At 34.1% G+C, this 21,500-nt stretch overlaps 1 protein-coding gene across 1 annotated transcript in view; it reads right to left on the bottom strand.

Moving 5' to 3' along the window:
- The window catches only part of SEMA3E (semaphorin 3E), a 75,769-nt gene extending 58,186 nt beyond the window's left edge, over positions 1-17,583 (bottom strand). The window contains exons 1-3 of the mRNA XM_032197087.1: positions 17,427-17,583; positions 10,329-10,388; positions 3,803-3,922 (exon numbers count right to left, since the gene is read on the bottom strand). Coding sequence (XP_032052978.1) covers positions 3,803-3,922; positions 10,329-10,388; positions 17,427-17,522 — 276 coding nt within the window. The 5' untranslated portion in view covers positions 17,523-17,583. The remainder of the gene's footprint in view (positions 1-3,802; positions 3,923-10,328; positions 10,389-17,426) is intronic.
- Positions 17,584-21,500: the final 3,917 nt, after the last annotated feature.

Here is a 21,500-nt window from a genome sequence, read left to right as displayed (position 1 = left end):
TCTTGAGGTCTCTTCCAACCTAGAAATTCTGTGATTCTGTGATTCAATTGTGCTCTGAACTGGGTAGTAAAGAAGAAATAGATGCATTAATGTATAAGAAAGAACAAACTGTTTTTGTACAACTGTGCTTAGTAATTAAAAATAAATTCAGAAAAATGCAGAGAGTGCGATGCTGTCATGGTCTCTATCTGAGGCTGGCTGGGAGCCAGTAGTGCTGTGTAAGGATCACTGTATTCCCTGATTAGGTTATTTGTGGGATATATATATATTTGTGTATATATATATATATTTATATTTAGGTTCTATATATAGGCTGGACCTAAAGTGTTTGGGGAGCAGCTGCCAATGATTTGTTATTCTCTTTTCCATGAAAGTCAGACAGAGACAAGAGAGCTGAGGTGGAGGAAACTGCAAGACAATAATTGAAGTTACTGACTCAGGGTACTCTCACCAGAGAGAACCACAGAGTCTAAACTGCAATTTTCTGAGGACAGATCTGGTCCCTTTACTTCCTGCAGTTACATGATAACCTTATCCTTCAAGATTACAATTTCCCCACTCAAGCACATACCATATGTTATTTTTAAACTACCATACACATGGCACCTGTCTTTTTTTAATCCTGATGGTCAACTTTTCAGATAATGGAAATTAGTCTAGCTACTTATGTCCTTATAGCTACTAGTGTAGCAAAAGAGTTTCCTGTTGGTTTACATAAACAGAAAAATTGTAATTTTCCCATGACTTCAGTGTGGGTAAAGTTTTAGAACTTCAGTTTTAAAAGGGAGAATAATAAACAAAAAGAAGGAAAGGAAGGACAGTGATACATAAGGGGAGGATCATGAGCCACACATTCTTATATACAAATCTTGTTTCTCTCTTTTTTTTTTTATTTTTTGGTTTCTGTTTTTATTAGTCTGTTGCTTATACATTCTTAAATAGTGTTCCTAAATATATAGACATTGCTTCTTTTAAACTGTACAAGGAAGCCTGACACAAGGTTCATAACAGGACCAAAGAAGAAATGCAAATTCACTTTTTTTTTTTTTTAAATTGCTCATTATTTTGTTCCTCATTTTTAGAAGGCAATGTATTTCTGAATATCAAATAGCTTTAAATATAAGTCCTGTACTGCATTCGTAACTATTGAAGTGCTTCTGATTTTAACAGCAGATGAAGGTTTACAGCATAGATTGGATCCTTGGAGATTGTTTCTGGTGATGTGGTTCTAGTTTAATCTGTCAAAGGGGTACATTTTTACACAGAAAGGCTTATTAAAATATATATATTACTAAAATAAATACATTTATTGACTTATTTAGTAGACTTTATAAAAATTATATCTGTTATTAATATTTATTTGAGACAACTGCTTATTTTAAATCATCTCTAGCCCCTATTCTTTGTTTTCCTGCTGTTCTGACCAATACACCAATCAGCAATACTGTATATATGAGAAAAGTCTGAAGAATAGCTGCTTCGATATGGAAGGCACAAAACTCCCAGCTACATATGAAATAACAGTTGAAGTGTGATGTAAAAGATGGAATAAAACCAGATTGGTTAGGAGAGCATAAACTGTAATCTGTGAGAAAATGAATTAGGGAAAACACATTATTAATAGACTTTATCAGTCTATTAATAATGTGTTAATAATCAGTCTATTAATAATGTGTTAAAGTGAGTAATTCTGATATGGAATAACTGCAGGTGTGTTAGGGTGGGAAGGAAGAATGTCCCCTGTAGTCACATATTTATGTTAACATACAGTTAAAATGTACATTAAGATTATCACTAGCATCATCATCATTGTATTTTCACTTAATTACTAATATACACTTCCCCATCCCAGGAAGTGTTCAAGGATAGGTTGGACGGGGCTTTGAGCAACCCTCATCTAGTGAAATATGTCCCTTTCCATTGCAGGGGGGGTGGAACTAGGCAAAAGTAAATAAATAAATATAAGGTATATTTGCAATATTTCTTTCACAATTGAAGGTAAGCCTTAAACTTATAGAACATAATTCAAAACTGAGCTTTAATTTTCTAGAATATAGCAGAGTTTTTTCCAGTTTATCCAATTTCAGCTGCATAAAATATTAAATATATTTTTTTCTCCTTGTATATACATACAAATCAACAGATTATTTGTAACATATCTTAACGATTTTGGCAAACATTGCAAAATATGGAAAGAGAAAGAAAAACACTTGTAAATATTTATTTAGAAGCTTTATTTTTTCTTATGATCATCAGTAAGTTTTTTTATTATTGTTCATTTTATGTTATTTTATAAATAATATACACAAAATTAAACCTACCTGTGAAGTGGACTAATATAACTGCAATCAAATTGAAAATCCTGTACATGGCACTGGAAAAAGCAAGAACTCTCTTGGATGGTGTTTTAACATCAGCTCCATGAAAAATGTTCAACTTTACTGGGAGATGTCACTAAACACGAGACAACTAAGCCATTATCCAGCACATCTTCAAACTGCATGACCAGGAATCTCTGGTCAGATTCCTAAAAGCAGTCATCACATATGCCTCTTTAACATCCTACTGAAAATCTCCAAATTCAGGGCAGCTTGGATAAACAGTGGGATTCCTTACTGGTTGCTTCACCTTATAGTAGAATAAATATTTTCTTCAGCATCACTAAGTATATGCAAAAGGATTGCTCTAAGTGTCCAATTTTCATGCTGAATTTTAGTTTTGTTTTTTCCATATGGACTGGCAGGTCCAGAACTGGTAATGTAATCTATACCTTTAATTCATACCTTTCCACACTGTCTAAGACTTTTTCTTTTTTTTTAGAAGGAATTTCAGAATATATTCACTATTATTTTATTTTATTTTATTTTATTTTATTTTATTTTATTTTATTTTATTTTATTTTATTTTATTTTATTTTATTTTATTTTTTTATTTTATTTTATTTTATTTTATTTTATTTTATTTTATTTTATTTTATTTTATTTTATTTTATTTTATTTTATTTTATTTTATTTTATTTTATTTTATTTTTATTTTTGACTGTATGTAGGAGCAGGAGGAAACAAGTATAAAAGGAATCAGGATGTAAGCAAGTCCAAAGTCCAACCAGTCAGCATTGTGGTCCCCATGTAGTAACAAAGTTTTTTCATACAATCAGGAGAAGGTACTTAAGGAGGTTTAAACACTAATTTAAAATGAGGAATTGGTACATTTGGTGATCCTTTAACTCTGATCTAATATAATTGAGGCAGGAAGGATCCAGATTGTATAGATTCTATGCTACATTTAACGATCTGTTCTGTAGTATTGTTTCACCCAGTTAAAATTAATATTAAGGAATTGCTGAATACATTCAGCATTGTTGAATACGATCAACACTAAAAGCTGAATTTGGTAAAAAATGCTTAAGATATTCCATCTGCCATCAAACTAAAAATATATTTGTTATACGGTGCATTATTTCCTAAAACAAAACAGAATAACAACACCAAAAAACAGATTATGCTAAAAAATGAAATATTTAAGAAGGATGCTGTTTCAAAAAGTGCTGTATCAGCTCAAATGGTATAAAATTCTAAGATGAAAAGATGAGTCCTTTGCTTAATTTTCCAAAATATACCTTGTTAGTGAGATCCCCTAGTCACAAACTTAGTTTTGAATGATGATTACATTTCCATTGGGAAAAACAACCTCTTGTATGCTTTGTATGAGAACTCTGAGCACTTGAATTTAAATATTTATTTTTAGCCATAGAGCTGCAATATAAATCTAAAGAGTCATTACTATGAAAGATATTTCTTACCTCTGATGGGTGCCCAACCCTAATAAAGGTACAGAGTGGATCAAAAGCTCCTGTTCCACAAGCCAGGAGATGTGTTCTGTTGTATCGGTGAAGGACACGGACATAATTCGCACATTCATCCTAGTTTACATAAAAAATAAACATAGAAATATCTTAGCATTTCTGTTAAAAAGGATAGATTAAAAACATAAAAGTTTTTGATTGTTTGCTTGTGTTTTGTTGTTGTTGGTTTAATATGTCATGTGCTTAATATGTCAAGTGATGGTCTGCATACAGAGAATTCCTTTTCCATCATGTATAAAATCTTAGTTCTCCCACTTTATACTAGTACCCCAGTCTCACCAAATCCATGGATAGACACTTATTAGACACTTATGACATGTTTAGAAGCATGTTTAGAGCTTTTATTTATCACAGCTTATTTTAAGCACTTTATGACTCAGGAGTTAATAAGTTATAAAACATATTTCGTGTTTCTTTAATCTGAAGTATATTATCCAAATCTAGATATTCATTTTACTAACTTTTATTAGATGCACTAGGCATTAAATTCAGAGCAAGAGATATGAAGAGTCAGCAAATGTCTTCCCTCACAAGTTAAATAAACTCAAGAAAAATAACACTTTTTTATTTTATTTGTTTATTTATTTATTTTTAAGGCTACTGCACAACTATTTTGTGTGTGTGTAATTCATTGCTAATCAATATTTTTATATTGTATAACCTCATGCTTTCTTTTAGTTCCACCATTTGCACCCTCCTTTGAAGAAGAAATTATTCATTTTCCCTGAGGCAATACTTTGGGACTCATTAGCGTATTTTAAGCTTCATAAACATTGCAATTAAATTTTTTTTCAAACATTGCTTTGAGATGTAGGGTCATTATCCTTTCTGTGCTAAACTAGGAACAGAGAGAGTGAGAAAAATGTATCCATTAATTTTGGAACTCCTGGGACTTGGTTTATTGGAGTGTTTAATATTATGCAGTGTTTTCTATGTTTTGAGTAAAATTTCTGTTCATTTTCACTCACTGTGTGACATTTCTGTTTCTCAGACCCTGGGTTTTAAGACCCAGGTCATATGAAGTGTAAGACAATTATCATGGGGTTAATCTCAGATATCTATTATAGCTATTATAAAGTAGCTATTATAAAATTTGGCCTTCTAATCAAAACTTTTCTTCTAGGCTCTTTCAATACTCAGTGAAGAAGGCCATACATCTCCAAAAGACAAGTTAATCTATCATAAAATGAATGTGTGAAAGAGAGTGGAGGAATTTCATTTTGGAAAGTTTGCTCTTTAAGTCCAGTTTTTGGACTAGTATATTTAGATAAGAACAATCCTGTGTCTTAATGACCATTTGAAAGAAGTTATTGTTTCAGAGGGAGAGTCTGTGGCAGAGCCATGGCCAGAATACATATGACAGGATATGACAAGATGGATATGACAGGAATGACAGGAGCACTGATTCCACAACATTGGGTCAGGGTCACCTCCAACCTGCATGTAAGAAGGAAAATACCTACAGGGCACCAGCATGGAGAAATCTCTCAAACCCTCTTTAGGAATCTGACATACTGAGGTGCCTCTCTGTCGTGGTTTAACCCGGCCGGCAGCTAAACACCATGCAGCCGTTCACTCACCCTCCCCCCTCCCTCTCTGGGACGGGGAAGAGAAATGGAAAGTGAAGCCCGTGAGTTGAGATAAAGACAGTTTAATAAGACAGGAAAATAATAATAAAATAATAATAACAATAATAATAATAATAATAATACAACGGTGATAATAGGAAAGTAATAATAATATGTACAAACAAGTGATGCACAATGCAATTGCTCACCACCCGCTGACCGATGCCCAGCCTAACCCCGAGCAGTCCGGCCCCCTCCCCACGGCTAGCCACCCCTATATATTGTTTAGCATGATGTCAGATGGTATGGAATACCCTTTTGGCTAGTTTGGGTCACCTGTCCTGGGTCTGTCCCCTCCCAGCTCTTACTGCACCCCCAGCCTGCCTGTTGGCAGGACAGAGCGAAAGGCTGAGATGTCCTTGGCTTGGTATAAGCACTGCTCTGCAACAATTAAAACATCGGGGTGTTATCAGCACTCTTCTCATCCTAAGCCAAAACACAGCATTCCACCAGCTACTAGGAAGAAAATTAATTCTGTTCTAACTGAAACCAGGACACTCTCTTAAGTGCCTGTACACTAATGCACACAGTATGGGGAATAAACATGAAAACAAGTCAGAGATGTGGATGCAGTTGCGAGATTATGATCTTTCTAGGATCATGGAGATGTAGTGGGATGGCTCCCTGATGGAGTGTTGTAATGAAATGATGCAGGCTTTTTAGGAAGGACAGGTTGGGAAGATGATGAGAAGGTGTTGTCCTTTATGCATGAGAGCATTAAGCTCTGCCTGTGGATGGATGAGGAGCTGACTGAGAGTTCATGGGTTAGGATGAAAGGGAAGAGAGGGCTAAGTGACATTATAGTGGATGCTTGCTACAGGTCACCTGAAAACATAGAATAAACACAAGGCCCTCGACAGACAGATAGGAGCAGCCTCACATTCATAGGACCTGGTCCTTGTAGGGGACTTTATCCAGACAAAGCAACAGGACACCAGGTTCTGCTTAAATTGTCTCTGCTTGTACGTGGGCATCAGGGATGGGGCCAGTACCCTTCCAACCATGACTATTATGTGATTTTTCAAAAGAATTAGATAGTCTACACAGGCAGGTAACAAAAACACTGTGTAATTAAATATGTATATCATAGAATCATAGAGTAGTTTCAGTTGGAAGGGTCCTTCAAGACCATCCAGTTTCAATCCCCCTGACATGGGCAGGGACACCTCCCACTAGAGTAGGTTTCCCAAAGCCCCATCCAACCTTGCCTTGAACACTTCCAGGGATGGGGCAACAACTTGAACTGTTCTGGGCAAGCTGAATATGCAAAGGACAAATGAACCTTTTTTAATATCAGTCTTTGAATTTCTTAATTCTTAGATATTTTCTTTTCTTTCTTTCTTTCTTTCTTTCTTTCTTTCTTTCTTTCTTTCTTTCTTTCTTTCTTTCTTTCTTTCTTTCTTTCTTTCTTTTTCTTTCTTTCTTTCTTTCTTTCTTTCTTTCTTTCTTTCTTTCTTTCTTTCTTTCTTTCTTTCTTTCTTTCTTTCTTTCTTTCTTTCTTTCTTTCTTTTTTTTTTTTTTTTTTCTTCCCCCCCCCCTTTTTTTTGTTCTTTTCTATTTTTATTTCTTTGAAGGAAACCACTACTACTACTACTACTACTAATGTCTTATTCCATATGGCATCTGCATGGTCTCTCACCCGACAGTACTTTTTAGACCCACTGAGAAAAATTTTCTACTTAATTGCCAGACAAATAGAAAATCAGTGAATTGAGATTAGTGGGATGTCATCAAGTACATGAAAATCAACACACAGAGATACCCACTTTTCTTGTATTTCGTACATATTTACTAACTGGTAGTAGTGGAATATTAAAACATAGTAGTTTTATGATGTGTTGTAGCTTTTTTAAGTAGATGCTTTGCACTGATAGTCTTCTTCATTCTCTCTGTATTCCAAGTATGACCTTTCTGACTTATCCCCTCTGTTCTGTCTCTGTGGTATCTCTGAAGCTCTTTTCTCCATTTTTATTTATTTTTTTCTTAATCCATATATCTCTGCAACTCTTGATCTTTGTCTCAAAAGCATTTTAGAGGAACAGAGATTTTAGGATTATTTTTTTCTTCGCATGAGCATAAATTATACAATTTTTCTCCTGTGTTTCTTCACAGAAATGCCTGAAAATTTCTGCAGAGAAGACACCAAATATAGAAAAAAACATTCCACATTTTTAGCCTTTATCAAAACAAATGAAAAACAAAAACAAAAACAAAAACAAGTAGACACTGCTGTTGACCCCACTAATAATATCCTGTACATGTAACAAGGAAGGATCAGGCAGGAGATATTAAAATAAGTTGTCTTCCTACATTTAAATTAATAAATATTGTTTATCTTTAGGAGACTCCATAGACATATTAACAGATTTGATATTAATAGATTTGTAGAATTTCATTCATCTGAATCTTCTTAGTGTGAAGGAGTTAGTCATCACAACAGAATTTGATTTCTGTTTCTGTATGATTTCCAGCTCTGATAAAGTAATTGAAAGGATCAAAAGTTCTCACACCACAGGCCTACAGGTGTGTTTCCTGGCACACTGGATGAGAGCAGAATGATTTTATCCTTGGCTTGAACTGGATCAGAAAAGTGTGACCTGAGTTTAAGACGATGCAAGTGTTAAGACAAGACTTTTTCAAAAGTCCTATTTAGTCTGTTGCAAGCTTTCAAAAATTTTGTTTATGACTACAATACTTGGTTTTACTGCTACAAGATGAACTGATAACCTTTAAAGATTGTAAAACATTGCAAAAGTGGGTTGTCGTGTCATAGAGAGGGAGCTAGCAGAGAACACTTGAAGTTCCTCAACACTGAGATGCTTATTATAACATTTTCAGACCTCCTTAATATCAGTTATGCAGTGAGCACCAGATCTTTTGCAAAGGAAAATAAAGTTGGAAATAAACAAGAAAAAAACTTTGAAAGACCACTGATGAGTTTTGTTTTGTTTTGTTTTGTTTTGTTTTGTTTTTCTCAGAGACTTTATAGTGTGATAAATAGAATTCAGAACTTAGAAATGGCAAAAGGTTGATTTTAAGATATAACACCATTAGGCCAATATTCATTTATGTCTACAAAAAATGAAGATGAGAAGGCAAGTAATTTTGTTTCTAATTTAGATTCTCTGCATGTTGAGCAATTTAGCTCACTGAATACTGAGCATGTTAATGAAAATTACTAAGGATTCCCTGGAATTAATTAGCATTACCCATTAACATTGTCCCACACATAATTAGGCCTTGAATGAGGATCAGAGGATCGTTCGCTATTTGTTGGTATTGAAATATTTCCAGCTTTCACAATTTTAACATTTTATTTCCTTTAGTTTGTTTGTTTGTTTTTAAGACACCAACTCTGTATTATTTTGTTTATTTAAAAATTCTCTGTTTTTCTTCTTAAAAATGAGACACCTGACTTTCACAGAGAGAATTTGGGAAACATATGTAATGAATGATCATATTCATTACAGTGCATGTTTGAAGACACACTAGTAGAATGGATTTTAAAAGGTTTCAAATTTTAGGGAATCCTTAGAGAGTCTGAGGGTGAAAACTTTACATTAAATTGGAACAACCATACCTATTTATGTATTTATTTAACCCAAAGAATATTTTCAAAGTATCAGAAAATACAACATATCATGTAATAGTGAAGCAAAAATGACAGAGGTTTAGTGTAATTGCAGCCTATGCTGAAAAGTAGTATTAAATAAAACTGAAACACCATAGATTTTTGATTCATTTAATATGACCATGAAGTTCAGATAGTATAGAAAAACACTACATTCAACACGACACCTGAAATCCTCAAAGGTCCAAAAGCATCCAGAAAAATGCAATGAACTTCTAATAAATTATTGTTGTTGTTGTTACTACTATTATTATTATATTCTCTTTTCCACTCTGATTCATCCATTCCCTTAATGTGGATGTTTCTCATGCTTTTACCTCAACCGGAATATATATTGCTTCCTAGGCTTCACAGTGAATGTGGTTATCATCAAGGCTGCCTGATTGCTGTGTTTTGTGGAAAACCACTGTATGTGCCCTTTCTTGTTCTGTGTTCCTATCACTGTTTCTGTAAAACTATCATAATTTTCAAATCCTTTTGTACAGTGTGAGCTCTCACAGCTGTGAGATTTATTAGGTGTTGTATTTGCTGTGTATTTATGAGGTGCAGATAATGAGCTTGGTGCACTGCAAAATTATGGAGAGTTCCCATCCAGAAGAACTTTAATCCTGTCATGCCAATGATATTAGCCACTGTATGTCAGTGAGCTTTCATGTCTTTTCCTGGGAACTGATTAAAGTCAAAGCAATGAAACACAAGAACAGAACAGCTTCTAGGTTTATTAATAAAATATTTATATAACTCAATTTAAACTGAAGAAAACCTATAGGGCAAAAGAATTTTGAATATATCTTATAATTACTAATAATTTAGCTGCTTTTTGAATGTTTTTAGAGAATTTGAATTTTAGAAATTAATTGGAATATGAAAAGGTTTGAAAAGAGATGGTATTATACGTGTATAAAAAGAAAGGGAAATAGAAATAGGAGAAGTATTTACTAAGGTAACTTCTTTGCTGTCACCAGAGAAAGAATTAGGAGAAAGTTCAGATGATAAGTGTTCATGGCCTGTTTCTGAGCTGCTTTGAAAAGCAATTAAACTAATAATTTAGTGTATTCATAGTGGTTACATATTTTTAAGCTGCAACACTTAGAATTATATCTATGCTTTGATCTATCTGAAATTTAGGGATGTTTGAATCCTTGTTTTTGGTCAGCAGTGAGTATAATTAAAGTATATTTGATTTGTAATAAATGATACTTACAGCATCTCTTCCTTTAATTATGCACTCTTCTGCCTGAAGAGGTGTACTAGGCCAGTGAATCTGAAGAGAAACAAACAAACAGGAAATAATTCAATTGGCAGTTTGATCATATTAATATCACTTTTCCACTGCTCTTCATGTGAGATTATTTTATTGCATGCTATAACATTTAATCAAGTTTCTGTTACATTTTGAACAGTTTTCAAGCCAAATAATTTAGCTAAAAATATCTCTAAAAATGTACAAGATGGTGACATATTTTAGTTGTAACAGTTTTGCATAGGGTAACTCAGCAAAATTAATACTGGTAAACAGATGTAAAATAAGTTAATGTATTGGACATTTTATATAAGTTGAGTAGAAATGTCCCTGCTAAATTGTCAGTGACTTCCAACAATTTCCCTTAGAGTATTAATTTTGAACTACTGATTTCCTTCTTTAAGTGGCAGTTAGGAAAAAAAAAATGGCTCACAGTGAAGTTAATGAGGGTCAGCAATCAACCTCATGGGAGTAGGATCAGCTCTCCACAGTCAGTTACTGGAAGTGAAGCCAAATTATACAACTAGGATCATTTTTCTGTTACTACTATTAAAAAAAAAAAAAAAAAAAATCCATTCCAAATGCATGATTTATTTGGATGAAAACAATGTTAAACATTGACTCAGCAGACTGGAATGGTTACTTTATTTCTTAGAATTTTTAAAAGTGAAAACAAAATCATGTTCACTTCAGTGATAACAGGCTTGGCTGAAAAAAAATAAGTATGAAAAAATGGATGCCATCATTAAGATATTTTTGTCAATAGTCCAGTAATAAATTATTATTATATCTGGAAAACATTTTAAAATTAAATCCATCTTCTCTTAGTTTTTTTTTTTTTTTTTTTTTTTTTTTTTTTTTTTTAATTATATTACCTCATTTTCTTGAAATAATTTTACCCCCAAAAAAATCCAAGTATTTAGAACAAGTTACAAATCCTGGAGTTGTATTAAAAAAAGCTTGAAGTCATAGAATCATAGAATGGTTTGGGTTGGAAGAGACCTTCAAGACCATCCAGTTCCAACCACCCTGCCATGGGCAGGAACACCTCCCACCAGACCAGGTTACACAAAGCCCCATCCAGCCTGGTCTTGAACACTTCCAGGGATGAGGCAACAATTTTAACTGTTCTTGGCCAACGTGGTCAATAGTGAAGAATGTCTTCCTTATATCTACTCTAAATTTACTCTCTTTCAGTTTAAAACAATTCCTCCTGTCCTATTGCTACACTCCCTGACATAGAGCGCCTCTACAGATTTTCTGTAGCCCACTTTAGGTACTGGAAGGCTGAATTCTGTTGAAGTACTGTGAAGGCACTCATTCAGTCATCATTCCTGGTTTATTCAGCCTAAAGCTCAGAAGTCAAGGTCTTTTACTATTTCATTTGTTCATTGGCAGAGAGGATGGAGTAGGGAACAGCCTGTTCTTAACCAAAGGCCTAGAAGTTAGGAGATGTGAGCTCTAGGATCTCTTGAGTATAAAAGTTTAAAACCACAACTTCAACCACAGAGACGTGCTCTTACTGGTAGGCTAAAATGTTGTAGGTTTGTTTTCTTTTTAGCCCGTAAGTGATACAAGGGGATGTTAGGAATGCAGAAGCTGAGAAAACACATCATGAATGAACAACTGAACAGTTGACTCTGTAAGCTATTATCTAATATAAAGTGTGTAGGTGATTGTTTTTGTACTTAGTCCCAGTGCTATTCAAAATATTTATGTAAACATACTCCACTTAAGAGATAGTAATTAAAATACATAAACAGGATTAAGAGAGAGATTAAATAAATAAATATATATTAAAAAAAAAAAAAAAAAAGGTTGTTACCCCTTTATCTGGAAGGCTGAAAAGCAGAAGCAGAATAAGCAGCAAGGATTTGGTCCTTAGCATACTGTGATGGGAAGTGGAGGATATGTGCATAACCATCTTGCAGAGATGGAGGGATTTCCCTCCTGGGTGGATTGTTCTTATAAAAAGGTTAATGAGCAACAGTAGCTGTACTGTATCTACCACTTCTGCTGTGGACCTGCTTTTTAAAACTGACTCCTGTACAAATCCTCCAAGTGAAACCCTGTTTTTGTTGTTGTCTCAGACATATGTGTATTACCTATTAGGATACTTATCATAGCTTGTCATAGAAAAAGTGTCTGTCAGAAGGAGAAAGGCAGTCATCTATGCACCTTTTCCATCAGTTATGCAGAGTTGTGGGAATCTATCTTGTATTTTCATAGCCAGTTACCTACACGTAAGGCAAACTCATGTTAGTTGCCTGAAGTAATTTCTTACAAAGCTTATGAATCTTAATCTAAACAAGCATTAAGATTTTGATCTCTTCAAGATTCTTTTATACTTAGACCTAGAGAGACTCTACACATCAGATTCAAAGCATTCTTCAAAATTTGATTTTATGTGCATACTAAGTCTGATCATAGTACTCAAAAATGTGCGTAGTAAAAAAAAAAGTGTTGAAAAACACCAAAAAAGTTGTTGTTGTTGTTGTTGTTGTTGTTGTTATTATCATTCCTTTTAATCATGAAATCTTCACAAGAATTTTTTAGCTGGGTTTATACAACCGATATACAACTTTGGTCTCTCTATGATCATTTGAAAAGAAATGGGTAGTAAATGGCCTAAGGTAATAATACTTTATCAAGGTGTACTTACTGCACTTAAGTATATTTGTGCAATTAGTGCATTTTCCCTTAACTGGGATAAATAAGATTTTTCTGGACTGCATGGATATCCAGATATTAATCAACTGTAATGGTAGCCTTTAACCTGCCACATCTAATTTTTCCTTATGTTTATGCTTTAGAGTCATGAAAACTACCAGCTTTAACTTTGAATTGGTTCTTTGCCAGGATTTAAATCTTTTGGCAAGCTGTCAATACATACTGTTGAGAAATTTCCTGTGCATCTAGGCTGGAATAACATCACACTAACATACATTTCACAGGGCTACAAGCTTGACCTTTTTTTTTGGACATAATCATTTAAGAGTTGTCACTACTGCAGATTACTGTGAAGTTTTTAAATTTCATGTTTAGTGATGTTTTCTCATCTTGCACCACAATATTGTTATCCTTGATATCTGACTGATATAATTCTTCGTTGAAGAGAATTCTTTGTTGAAAAGACAGGAAAAATCTATACTTAAAAATGCTCTTTGAAGAAAGAAAAAAAAAAAAAAAAGAATTATAGAAGAATTATAGGGATAATAGGGCAATAGAAATGATAGTTACAGATAGGGAAAAAAGACTTTTTAATTGCATCTGGAATCCTAATTAGAATCTCCAAACAGTTTCAATACTCAGTCACTAGTCTCAGAAAAAAAAAAAATCAGGATGGCATGCTGAATGAAAAATGATTTCAAGAAATTATATTAACTTCATAGTAGTTCAGGCTAAAATGTACTACTGTGTGAACTAGTCTGAACTGTGGTATATGACAGAGCAATTAAGCAACTCCAGTTCTTGTTTTAAGTCAATACATGCTGCTTAACTAACACATAACTTGTGTTTATCTGGAATGCAAATTCTGCAAAAATAGCCTGTTATGTCTGGCAGATACTATGTGTATGTATCAACAAATACATACCCACCTTACCTCTTTCAAAGTAATTCCAGTGGATAATCAAATTTATGTGTTTCTTACTTCAGTTTGCATATGTTTCATATACTAAGAAAATGCAAGCCAGTGGGCTTATATTCAGCTAGGTCTAGAGCAGAAATACAGCTAGCTTCACCAGAGGTGAGAAACACAAGATATGTTGTCAGGGCTTTATTATGTATTACAACACCAACATAAATCCTAACCTGGAGTTATCTCACAATGGATCAGAAACAGAAACAGCATATTGAAACCTGCCTGGACAAGCCTCTGTACTTATGAAGGCTTTTCTTCATAGCAAGCCCTTCCTGAACACTTTAAAGCAAAAACTGCACAGAATGAATATCTGAAAAGAGTTTTTGGACAAATAGGAAGTACAATTTAATTTCACTTCTACAGGAGAGGAAAAGAGGTTGTCCTCCTTGCTTGCTCTCAAACCAGTGGTTGTCCTCCTCTAAAAGTTGTCAGATCACTGAACTACCAGCACTGGTTCAAGCTTTCTGTCAACAAAGATCTGCTCTGACAACAATTAAAATTAACTGTAATGCTTTTTTAAAAATAAATTAAATTTGGCAACAGATATCAAATACAATTATCTATCAGTGTCTTAGCTCGTTACAAGCCTTAAAGACTTTAGATCAAATCCCAAATATGTGCAAAGTTTGATTCCAAAGGTGGTATGAAAGGAAATGAAATCTCTAGGGAAAGCAAAGATCACATGGAGGGTACCTCTGCAGATTTGGCTTTACACGTGGTTTCAAGTAGTAATGAAGTTTCATTTCATTTTGGCCTCCATCATTCTTGCCACTGATATCGTTAGGGCATTAATATTAGAAACCAAAAAAAAAAGATTAGCTTTGTTTCAGAAACTTATGGTAGGAAGTACTAAACACTAAGATAGAAAAACTCTGCATATTATATGCAAGGAAAGAGACAAAGAATAAAAATAAAAAGTAGGCCAAGGAAATAGAATATGACCAGTGGATAAGCGATACCCTGTGTTTGTCCAATAGTACCAAGAAGGTCTACACCATGTTTGTGAGCTCTCCTCAAATCTTCTGCTTGTACAAGAATGACAGGAACAGTTTCCTTCCCTAAGAGATATTTTCCATTTTTTATACATTTTTTTCTTTATTGTATATTATAGGTGCTCAGAATAATGTGTGCCTATGATCTATCTTTGAGAGTGCTACTTTGTGTTTGACAGATGCAAAGAATTGAACTTTAAGGAACAGTGTGGTTTATCAAATGCAGATTTATGGGATACATACATAACATGTTGAGTTAATTAGAAATACTTTGAAAGCCAATAGGTCTCAAAACATAAGCATTTTATATCCACTCAGCATTTTGTTGTTTTTCTTTGGGGGACTCCTGACATTCTTGCTAGAACTGACTACCTGAGGAATTACAGGGTCATTTTATGGCAGAAGGGATACATATCTGGCTGGGAGTGGGTTTTATTTTAGTTTTTAGAGAGCATACTCATCTTCCAAATTGTGGAAGATGGGATGGTAATGGATTAAAAAACATAAGCTATTTGCTATAAATAAATAAATAAATTTATAAATGAATGAATAAAAATCAATTAGATCTACCCCAAAGCTACCAAATTTATGGAAGATCTCTTCTGCTTTTCTGCAGCTAGTGATTCATCCTGGTTACCAGAGAGAAAATAAAACCCAGAATCTTGTCTCCTTCTTCTTATACTTTCTCTAGATTAGAACTGGTATCTTAGATTAATTAAACTAAAGTCTTCAGTGAGAAAGAAAAGGTCGAAGGCTAATCAACATACAGTTAAAGGCAGCTTAATACATAACTTTGTTAGTAATGAATTAACTGGTCTCTTGTTTCCAAGAACTTTCCCCAGCATATCTCAGTAATTAAGCTCTCATATAACAGAAATGTCTCATTCCACACTTCTGCTGATAGTGCTGTGGGACAATCAAGTTTTCCCTAGCTATCACTGAATAAGATCTGCACTGAGTGAACACTGGGAAAAGAGAAAAAGATTGTTACATTTGTATTCAAGGGAGATAAGTCCCAGTGAGGTCATGTTTCAAAACATGTTAGGTCAAGTTCCATTTATTTCAGTGTCTCATCTTTTGCACATCATAAAAGTAGGCATGTAAGCAAGAAGAGCTTCCATTAATTTGTCATACTCTGAACATGGGTCTCAAGACAGCATACAGTTTCAGAGTAAATGGCTGATCTACCATTTTAAAACAACAAAAAAGAGAGTAACAAACTTTCAGAGTGTGTCTAGATGGAACAATGGTGATTGGACAGAAGCATAAAATGTTCTATTCTGTCATCTTTCTTCATACAAGTTTACTGCTGAATAGGGAATAAGCAAGGGAAAACAAGCTTATTTTATAGAAACTGCCTCATAAATGTCTTTATATCCCTGAGCTCTAATATCTTGTCACAGGATATTAATAAGTTTTGTCAAATGGAAAAGAAGTTAACTCATATCTGACTATGGAGGAGCAAAGCTCAGTATGTAATAGTGACCTCTGAGGAATTAAAAAATTATTATATATATAACATATAACATATAACAACATATAACATATAACATATAACATACAATATATAATACATAATATATATATATGTATAATGTATATATGTAAAAAATATATATATATTTTAAATGTAGATAAATACACAAATGGCCTCCCTGAGTATCTCTATTTCCCTATATCTAAGATTGCCTTTCCCAAACTGTTTATAAAAAGGATAAAACATATCTATTCACAATAACAGAACATGCTAATTACCCTTAGAGATAAGGAAGTGGACCAGGATGTTGGTATGAGAATATGCTGTTCACTTACAAGAAGGGACAGAAACAAAAGAATCTGAAACATTGTGACTTGACTCCCCTTTCTCCTCCCACAGACCACAAAGTAGACTTCAAATGATACTTTCAGTCAGTACTTACAAGCACTGACTTGGGGTAGAAAGGGGTAGAAATTAATTGCAGGATTTATCTTGCTATTGCATAGTTTATGTGTTCTCTTATAACTTATGTTTTTGTTTGTTTGTTTTCCTGGTGCTGTAGAAAAATTCTAATTTAATTTTAATTCTAATATACTAATAATGGGGAGTGATTAAGCCTTATTTATATAGCAGAGATACAGAAATTAGGTATATATAATGTGCTGTGCAATGCTTTAAATTTTAGTAAACATGCTGAAAAAAGTGAGACTGAAAAATAACTATGTGACTCCCAGATCTCTATCAAGAGTCATTTTCATTGGAAAAGAAATGATAGTTAGTGTATTTTATTTTATTCTTTTTACAGATAAACATGGCATTAAAGATCATACACAAAATGTTAATATCTACAAGAACTCCATTATCTCATTTCCACTCATGCAAACTCTGTTGTTTTGTGCTACACATTATCAAACCAAGTGATAAATATATATATCTGTTTACTCCACCTCTCGATAGTTGTCACTGACTCGGTCCAAACTGAGGGAATACAAGAGGTCTCTTCCTCCCACAAACAGTCGTTCTTGATACTCATCCAGCAGCATTATGTGAAGGCCAAGATATCCAAATGGGCTATGAAAGACTGATGTCCTGTTTAAATCCCAGAGCTCTGAAAGACATACAGAGTACACATGATAAATACCATACAGCTTAGTTTCATGGCTTCATTTTCATATTTTCCTAGGGAACTAGACAAGAAGCTGTGGGACATTAAAATGCTAATCATATAATCTTTGAGTAAGAAAGAGACAAAACACCTGGGAACAATTTGGAACAATTTTCAAAACAAGTCAGCTTTCCAAAAGACTTGTATGTGAATCTTTACATCATAATCTTTGTGCAGGTTGGTGTTGGGGGAACAAGAGTTCTCCCAAATATTTTATAAAAAGGAAAAAACAAAACAAAACAAAACAAAATGAACAACCAACCAACCAACCAACCAAAAAACACTGGACTAAAGGACATTAACTGAAATGTGAAAAAAATGAAAAAAAAAGAAAAGTAAAAAGCTTGTTTTAAACCCAGCACTGTGTCCACTTACTTCATGGAAAGTGTTGACACTAAATTCAATAACAGTATAAACTTTGTAAGATACATATTCATATTTTTCCAAGTGATTACTAATTTTGTCAAGAAATATGTTGAACTGTTAAGGGGATCTGGGGCTTAGTTGTGTATGATCCAGACTAAAGTCACTTCCACAGAGAAAGTAAAATTCGTCCTGTGTAATGTTGCAGAAACTTGGAATCAGGCCTCAGGAAGGAAGGAAGAAAGAGGCAAGCATTGGGGGTCTTTCTGCACTCTCATCAGATGGTGCAGAGCACAGTTTGGCTCACAACATGTTGGAGAGGCTAAGAATCATTTTGTTGTTGGGAAGTCTCAAAAGAAGTGCCCTAGGGCTGTTTTAGAAACAGCAGAGCTGGGACTGAGGGAAAGAACTATATTCCTATATCTGTATCATGGTGAATTGTTTCATTTTGAAGAAACAAAAGTCACTCTTGGTAAAAGTCACTAAGTTCCTTTTAGTTTTATCCTCACAGCTGTCCTTAAACATAACTTTGCCAGTTGTTTAGATGTGTCCCAGCAGCTGATGATGGAAGAGGTGGGATGGTCCCAGAGCTAGGGGAAAAAAAATTAAAAGTGGACCCTCATCTGGTCTTCTGTGAGAGGACTGCCCCACTGTGTGAGAGAAAGTCCTTGAAGAGAAAGGAGGAGAAAGTTCATGTGTCAAAGAAAGTTCTTGCATTGGTGTAACACTCTGGCATCCATATATGGGATACCGGTCATATATTCTGTGGTTTTCAGAAATTGATTTGCATCTTTAAGCTAAGAATGGCAGCTTCATAAGGGGCCCAAATACAAAACTACCAAAATTCACATCACTATTAAAAATGTGTCCTGAGTTCTCTGAGTGGTGTTCCAAACCAATGAGATCTGAGTTCTGTATTTGAATTCAAATGCTCTTACTTCAAAAAGATTTATCATGACTAATTTTCACAGAATCACAGAATCATCTAGGTTAGAAGAGACCTCCAAGATCACTGAGTCCAACCTCTGACCTAACACTAACAAGTCCTGCACTAAACCATATCACTAAGCTCTACATCTAAACGTCTTTTAAAGACCTCCAGGGATGGTGACTCAACCACTTCCCTGGGCAGCCTATTCCAATGTCTAACAACCCTTTCCATAAAGAATTTCTTCCTAATACCCAACCTAAACCTCCCCTGGGTTTAGCCCCTATTCCTACTCATCCTGTCGCCAGGCACATGGGAGATTAGACCAACCCCTACCTAGCTACAGCCTCCTTTTAAAGGAGGTACCTGTAGAGTGTGATAAGGTCACCCCTGAGCCTCCTCTTCTCCAGGCTGAACAATCCCAGCTCCCTCAGTAGCACCTTGTAAGACTTGTTCTCCTTGTAAGACTTGTCCTCACCAGCTTTGTTGCCCTTCTCTGGACAACAATTCTTATTTCCATTCTTGTGTGAATAAAAACAAAATAGAGTCCCAGTAGAGTTTACTCAGATTCTTGTCTTTGAATTTCTTTTTCTCTCCCTCTTCTTGTTTTGCAATTTGTTACTCAACATTCAAAAGTTATACACAATAACATATGTGAGAAATATTCCAGTTGAACAGAAAAAAGGATTTTTCTGTCATACCAATACACAGGGGAACTGGTATGAAATATCAGATTAAATCTCTGGTTTAGTCTCAAGGAAAGACTCCTAATTTTCCTCAATAGATACCTTACTTACGTCTTAAATTATAGAAAAGAGAAAAAATAATTCTTTTTACTTGAAATAAACTTAGCATTTAATAGCTATATAATTTTAACATAAAATTTGGCATTCTAATTAACTTAATATTTAGTATTCTTTAAGGATATTATCGAAGGCCAGCTTGGATGGGGCTTTGAGCAACCTGGTCTAGTGGGAGGTGTGGCAGGTGGGAGGTCCATGTCAGGGAGATTGGAATTAGATGATAGTTAAGGACCCTTCCAACACAAACCATTCTATGATTCTATGAATTCAATACAACAAACACAACTTAGTTTTATTTTAAATTAGTATTTATATTGTTCTTGTGGCATTGAAGAAGTTTAGTAATTAGATAAATATATTTTGCTATATTTGTTTACTAGATCTGATTCATGTCAACAGAGGCTTAAAGCAACTATTTTCTGAAAACTGTTTCCTTAGATGATAATTTTTTCTTTTAATCAAAGGAGTCATTCAACCTCACAAGTGATTTCTTTCCTGAGCTATCTTCAAAAACTAAATAGCTGTGGAGAACTGTTTTAATATCTAGACTTTCCATTACATTTTTCAACAGAAGAGGTTAAAACAATTTGCACGTGTGTTTTTGGATTGATTTAACAAATAGAAAAAGTAAGTCACAGAGAGGAGTATCATGATGAATAAAACAAGAGTCTTGTTTGTCAAAGCTTAATGCACTGACCATTTTTGGCAATGATACACCTAGTGCAAGATTGAATAGCAATGTGGAGATGGTATTTTCAATGCAAGCTTCTCTTGCCAAGTAAATCCAGCAGATTGATGTTTCATTCATTTATTTATTTATTTTTTTTGTGATGAAATTAGAAATGCTTAGAAATTAGATGGAAATGGAAATTCTTTATGTTCTTAATATTCTTTAGGTATATATTATATTCTTAATATTCTTTAGGTTAATATTCTTTAGGTCCTAAATAAAATGACTTTATTAGTAAGCATATCAGTCATCCAGTTTATTTTATTTTCAAGTCAGTTTTGTGGAAAATGAATTGCATTTTAAAGTTCTAATTATGTACAAGCCATGAAAGGATACTCTGGTATCTTCCCTCGATTTACTTTCATCTTGTCCTGAATGCAAATTTTTCATAGGCAAGACAATATTTCTTTAAATAAATCAAAGAAATCACTTGCTTGTTTTCAGTGAGAATACTAAGCACAATGAATTCCTCTACCTGATCATTTAAACTGTTAACTTTCTCATGTAAGAGACAGTCCTGCCAAGTACACCTATATCTTTAATTGTCTTAAATGAACATTGACTATATTAAACACCTCTCAAGATCAAGCTTGTAAAAAGAGGTATTTTTAGGTCTGCCTCCACCATATCTATACAGGCATATTTTTGCTGTAGGTTTAGAGATCAGCACAGAAGTAAATGTGACATTTGGAAGGGCCGCAAAACACCAAGCAGGGAGATCTGGGGTACAATTTGGTTATAAAAATACAAATTTATTAGTATTATGCAGCTCCTTTGAAAGGTACTAGGATTTGTGGGCATTGTAAGATATCTGAGATATTAGGACAGTGTACAAAAATAGGTTACAGCACCTTCTGAATACCAAGAAAATGGGATGGATGTCCCAGGGAGTCTAAAATGGCACTAGATGCCTGTCACATCTAAGCAACTGATTCTTGCTCATATATGGCTTCATGTAAATTACCAAGCTTATGCTTGCAAGGGTTACCTTGTTATTATAGACTCCTCAAGCTGTCAAGCGTTGTGCTTCTG

Source organism: Aythya fuligula, chromosome 1 (assembly GCF_009819795.1).
Source record: "Aythya fuligula isolate bAytFul2 chromosome 1, bAytFul2.pri, whole genome shotgun sequence".
NCBI lineage: Eukaryota > Metazoa > Chordata > Aves > Anseriformes > Anatidae > Aythya > Aythya fuligula.
Note: the sequence above shows the minus strand (reverse complement) of the source record. Positions and strands in the feature narration are given on the sequence as shown.